General features: G+C 54.9%; 4 protein-coding genes across 4 annotated transcripts; all 4 read right to left on the bottom strand.

Moving 5' to 3' along the window:
- Positions 1-391: 391 nt before the first annotated feature.
- Positions 392-1,666, bottom strand: DQ04_10501030 (hypothetical protein; the record flags this gene model as incomplete). The annotated part of the gene is made up of 1 exon (XM_009316268.1): positions 392-1,666. One exon carries the CDS (start codon positions 1,664-1,666, stop codon positions 392-394), a length of 1,275 nt encoding a protein of 424 aa, XP_009314543.1.
- A 429-nt stretch (positions 1,667-2,095) lies between these two features.
- DQ04_10501020 (hypothetical protein) lies at positions 2,096-3,199 on the bottom strand (the record flags this gene model as incomplete). The annotated part of the gene is made up of 1 exon (XM_009316267.1): positions 2,096-3,199. The coding sequence occupies one exon, from the start codon at positions 3,197-3,199 to the stop codon at positions 2,096-2,098; it is 1,104 nt and encodes a 367-aa protein (XP_009314542.1).
- Positions 3,200-3,653: 454 nt separating this feature from the next.
- Positions 3,654-4,073, bottom strand: DQ04_10501010 (hypothetical protein; the record flags this gene model as incomplete). The annotated part of the gene is made up of 1 exon (XM_009316266.1): positions 3,654-4,073. One exon carries the CDS (start codon positions 4,071-4,073, stop codon positions 3,654-3,656), a length of 420 nt encoding a protein of 139 aa, XP_009314541.1.
- A 1,149-nt stretch (positions 4,074-5,222) lies between these two features.
- Positions 5,223-5,504, bottom strand: DQ04_10501000 (hypothetical protein; the record flags this gene model as incomplete). Its single annotated transcript, XM_009316265.1, has 1 exon — positions 5,223-5,504. One exon carries the CDS (start codon positions 5,502-5,504, stop codon positions 5,223-5,225), a length of 282 nt encoding a protein of 93 aa, XP_009314540.1.
- Positions 5,505-5,688: the final 184 nt, after the last annotated feature.

Below are 5,688 nucleotides of genomic sequence, written 5' to 3'. Positions count from 1 at the left end.
CAGCGCTCGTGGACGCAATTATACTGCTGGCGCTCCCGTCCCTTTATGTGTGTCCCGGTGTGAGTGGCGCAGACACGGCGCGAGGGACGGAGCGAAGGACGCACCACACACACAGAGATGAAAAGAGAATCCTCCAGCAGGAGAAACAGTTAGTGAGCGGCGCACAGCAGCGCGCAAAGCAAAGCCCAAGAAAAGAAAAGAAACCACGCCTCCCCTTCCCACAATGCGTGTCGTCGAGGGCAAGTGGGTCGGCGTTACGCCCACAACGGGGCAGCAATGAAAACGAAACAAAAGAACCTTAACAATCAGGAGTGCAGTTCTCAGCACTCAACACAATTACGGCAGGAGCATCATCGTCCTATGAACACACAGACACACACACACAGAAGTCTTACCACACAGCCACACAGGACAGCAGCAACATAAGCGGTGCACGCACCCACACAGCGCTGCTGCCATCAGTGTGTTTAGCAGGACGCTTCTCGCTTTCCGCAATGTTGCCGTTGCTCACAGGGGCAGCGTCAGGCACAAGCGCAGGGTTAGTTGTGGGTCCCGTTGACGATGGATGAGTGGCAGTGCCTCCGCCTACAGCGGCAGTGGTTGTCAGAGTCAATTGTTCCAGCTCAGTCCTTAACTTCGTCAACATTTCCCCGGCTTTTGCTTTGCCCATCTGGGCTTTGTCCAGTTCACTCTGAACCCTCCGTGCCGCACCAGTGGCGGAGGTGATCACAGCATCAACAGCCTTCGACACATTGTGAGCGGCATCCCTTGCGTATAGAGTTGTCCTCATTGCCTCCAGGACAGTCTCCATACCCACATAGGAATCCCCCATTATTACAGATAACTCTTCACGGTTATCGGGTTTCCGCTGAGTGTCAGTTAGTTTTTCTATTTCCAACACTTTATTTGCCATTGTCAGCGATGCGTTTGCTTTTTCGGAAATAATTCGTGCTGGTTCCGTGACGTTTTTCATCTCCTTCAGATACTGCTCCGCTGAAGAAATAGCTTGTTTGGCTGCCTCCTCTGCTGCCTTCACTGCGCTCCTAAAGGCCTCCGTCCCCTTCTCATATTTACCCGCCACATCCGTAACGCGCTGCAGTGCCGAAGTTCCTTTCTGAACCATGGCCTTTATTTTCTCCTCTGTCTCAGTGGCATTCAACAGCACATTCGCTGCCTCGGCTTTTGCCTCCGTGGCGCTTGCAACTGCAGCTTCCGCCAATTGCTTTGCCCCCTCTCTCGTAAGTTCCTTCGGATACACAAACTTTGAGGGCACATCATCATGATCATTGGGAAACAGAAGAATCACTAGCGCCAACGCCGCGTCATGAGTATCCGCCAGAGCGACAGAAGTACGCTTCACGGCATACCTGACGTCCCCGTCCAGAAGCACCTTCACATCCGTCACGATCTGCTTGACAGCCTCAGCTGCCGTCTTCGCCCCATTCACTGCCTCACTCACAGCAGCAACGGCACCCTCATCCTTCGTCGCTGCGTCGAGATCTTTTGTGAGGGCTGTGATTTCGGCCTCCTTCGCCGCAATCTGTGCTCCCGCATCCTTCAGAACTGGATCTGCCGCTGAGTCAGGCACAGCAGCACCCACGCACAGGGCTGTGCAGCAACACCATGCGAGGACCAGCACACAAACCACGTGGCGTACCTTCTTCATCTTCCTTAGTATGGCTTGAGTAGCTAGCGTCTGAGAATAGGGGCACACAAAGCTGGTAGCACACACACACACACTCACATGGCGGGGATGAGCAACAGGCATCGACAAGAGCATACCATCCATGTGCACAGACTGCACCAAAGCAAGTGGTATCACTTAAAGAAGTCTGGTGTCGACAGGGCACACACCAGTGCTTAATGCACAGAAGACCAACGACCCCAAACAATGAGAGGGAGTGCGGCGTCCAACACCCCAGCGCACACATGGGGCTGCACGCCATGCACGCACCCTTCTAAGACGGAGGAGGCGGCGCCGAGCCCACAACGGGGCAGCAATAAAGGAAGAGAATGAAAAGAACCGCAACATGTGGGTTCCAGTGACCACAAGGGCCGCAAGCAATTACAGATTAGTAGGTTCTGTTTTGTCCTTCTACCACACCGCTTGGAGCACAGCAATGCTGGCCAGCGCTGCCACCAGCAGAGGAGCAGCAGCCATCGTGGCGGTGGTCGCGTCTGTTTTGGTGGCCGTGGAGGCATCCGCTTCGGGCTGCTTGACCCCTGCAGCAGAAGCTTCGGGGTTTGTTGTAGTAGACGAGACTTGGGTGGTGTCAGGCGCCTCTTTCTTAATTTCTTCTTCAATAGGAGTGGTCTCCTTTAGAGTGACCGCTGCTTTGTTCGATGAGGATTCTGTTTGAGCGTCGCCACCACCATCTGGCGGGCTCTGTTGAGTTCCCGCCACCGCTGGGGATGAAGCAAGTGCAGATTTCTCAGAACTGGATCCGCTGGCAGCCTGATCCGTCTTTGCAGGGGAACCCGCTGGCGGTGGAGCCGAGGCTCTGTTTGAAGCACCGGCTCCATGGCCTGTCTGCACGGTGACAGCACCCATGTGCCCTCCCAGTGAGGATCCCACCGTCTTGGGCCCCCCGTTAGGTCCGTCTCTTGGTGGTGCAGGGTTGAGATGAGAACCTCGGTCAGGGGTGGTGGTCACGTCCTTGCCATCAATACCTTTTTGGGGTTCTTTTGAAACCTTCCCAGGTTGACCTTTGGGAACACAAGTTTTGTCCTTAAAAACTGGCCTTTGCGCCTCCCTTCCTTCAGGGCATTCAGGTATGCTGTCTACATCAGTTTCCGAAAAATCTTCCGTTGACAACTTATCAGAACCGCTTGGCAAGCCGGAAATACGGCTCCCTTCCTGGATTTGATCTTGCCGATTTTCTTCAATCCTCTGCGTAGTGCACTTAGGACCTGTAGGCGACGGGGTCTTTGTCGGACAAGCTTCACCATTCCTATCTACCTCCCCCGACCCATCCCTATCTTCTTGTGCGCTCATCTCCTGACCTTTTGATTCATCTTTTGGATCTGGCTCATTTTCTGAACTTTTTGTCACAACTACACCCTTTTGGCATTCCTCGTTTTCTTTAAGCCTCTTGTCGCCACACATTTTCGCCTCCACCGTCTCCTGAGCCGCCACGCAGAATGACGCCCAGCAGAGGGCGAGGGCCCACACGCACATCACACGACGTGCCGCCACCATTATCAAATATCACTTCCGTCACCGGAGTCTGCGAGAGAGAGAGAGAGAGATGGGGAAGCAAAAGCGCCCAGTGAGGCCGCAGCAGAACTACCACAAGAGCAGCAGGAACAAGAGCCGATTGCTGTCTAGTCAGCCGTGTATTACTTCACCCCCTTCTCTGCTGCTCGGTTGCACGAATCATACAGCAAAACCGCACGCGCCCACAACAATGGTCAGACGTTATTCATTTCCCTTTCTTGCTTGCTTGGCGTTGAAACCTTCGCCACCCTCTCTCCAAAACAAGAGGTGCCGTTGCGGTGACCAATCGCCACCTCGCCCCTACAGCCACGCAGCTACACACACACACTCACAAACCCCCAGCGGTACGGGGCACAACCCATCGCGGTGCAATGGTCCAGTACTTCATGTTGGCGGGAGAAGTCGAGCTTTAGCAAAGTTCGCCTCCTGGAGGACTCTACAGCGCCAGGCTCACGGCATCGCACAGCGCCAGGACCAGAAGCGTCTTGCCGGGACGTAGTATTGCCCCTGCCGCTCCTCGTACGTGTGCACCACCGGCAACGCTGGAGGAATGGCCACCCACATCAAATACAACCACCCTGACGGACCGGCTGAAGCGGCACAAGAAAACGGACAGTGCCACACAGAGCCTCTTCAGGCATGAGAGGGAGAGTACCCCCTCACCAACAGCCGATGCAATAAACCAGGGAGAACTCACAGAAGCATTATCACAGCCTCCGAAACACCAAAGAGAGGACACATCCCAAACCACAGAAGCCCCCAAAAATAAGCCGGGTGGAAAAAGACTCACTGCCACCACAGCAGCGGAAGGCAATGCAATGCATGCTGTGCTTGAAATTGGCTTGACCACACACATCCCAGTCACATCCCACTGCAGCAGGCTCCGTGAGGGAAACGGAATGCCCACAAAAAGGAAACACCCGAGGCCTCAGGATGATACTTCTGCGGAGATGCCTCTCACTTACTTTGTATGCCCGACATGCCAGCATCCAATGCCACAGCAAATGTGGGCACACAAGGCTCCACATCGTCAGACACACACAGACTCAGAACGGACCCTGTGAAGCCGAGCCAACGAAATCAGCAGAAAGAGACGAGTCTGCACCTACTGAGCCGCCCCGGCATAAAAAGTCTCTCATGCCGCTTTGCTGGGGCTGGGGGTAATGCGGAGAAGCTATGCTTCACAAAGAAGCCTGCCCAGTGCCCTTCTGCAGTGGAAAGGCTGTGTCCTCAACGGCCCTCCAGTGCGGACACCACGCCCACCATGCAGGACAGGGGGCAGTCCATCCACCACCTCGGCGTGCCGCATCAGCTGATGGACCTCACGCCCCACTCAACAACAAAACGCACCACCCACACGCAGCGCCTCCCCTACGGCGGGGCTAGTAGGCCTGCGGCACCCCGGGTGGGGGGAAACAGCCGGCCGCACTCTCCAGCACGAGTTTCCTCACAGCCGCGGTCGCAACCCAACGGATAACAAAATACACAACCAACCCGAACCCAAACAGAAAAGCACCAAAAAGAAACAACGCCTACAACGAAACGAAGTGACATTTTTTTCATACCGTCGGCAAGCAGCAATAGACGTACGCTACAATGGTGGCTGGTGGACAAGGGCTGCCCACGCCTAATAAGGAGAGAGAGAGAAGCCAAAAAAAAATCGCCTGGTTGCTGGGAAGTCTCAACGGCAGCCACAACGTTCTTCGCTTCGCCTGGTATACTTGACGCCGATTGCTCGGCCTTCTTCATGGCTCCGTTTGCATTCTGCTTCACTCAATTCGCCTCTTTCGGCAGAAACTCAGAGTACGACACTGCCTTGGTAGCGTTCGTTACAGCCCACTAAGAAACGTTCATTCCTTTTTTGGCATTCTTCTCGTCTTCTGACACCTGTAAACAATCCACCCTAGAGCCAGCAGGTACAAGTTCCTTCAGCAACGTTACAGCGGCAAACATTTTTTTTGGGAAGCCCGGTCACCATCCCTCCCTGCTTTCGCGGCACCTTCCGTCAAATACCCCTTGCGTCCTCTGCTGCCTTCTTGGCCGCCTCATGCGCTGCCTGCACTTCACTCAGGGCATCTTGAAAAGAAATTGCTGCTGTCTCAGCTTTACTTGCTGCATCCACGGCCTCCGTCTTTGCAGTGATGACTGTCTGCTTCGCCGACACATCAGATGCACCAACTGTGAGAAGCGCAGCGGAAGTATCAGCAGCAGCAGCAGCCGCGCACAAGGCCGTGGAGCAGAGAGCAGCGGCCAACACACACACAACGCGGCACACTGTCGCCATCATTCAATATCGCTTGAGCAGCTGGGGTCTGCAGGGGGGAGAAAAGAGAAACGATGCACAGCAGGCAGCCCCAACACACACACACACGGAGCGGAAAAGAGAATCCCCCAGCAGGAGAAACAGTTAGTGGGCGGCGCACAGCAGCGCGCAAAGCAAAGCCCAAGCAATAAACGAAAAGAAAAGAAAC

Source organism: Trypanosoma grayi, assembly GCF_000691245.1.
Source record: "Trypanosoma grayi strain ANR4 Tgr_1050_V1, whole genome shotgun sequence".
In the NCBI taxonomy this organism is placed as follows: Eukaryota; Euglenozoa; class Kinetoplastea; order Trypanosomatida; family Trypanosomatidae; genus Trypanosoma; species Trypanosoma grayi.
The sequence above is the reverse complement of the archived record's forward strand: the minus strand, read 5'-3'. Positions and strand labels throughout refer to the sequence as shown.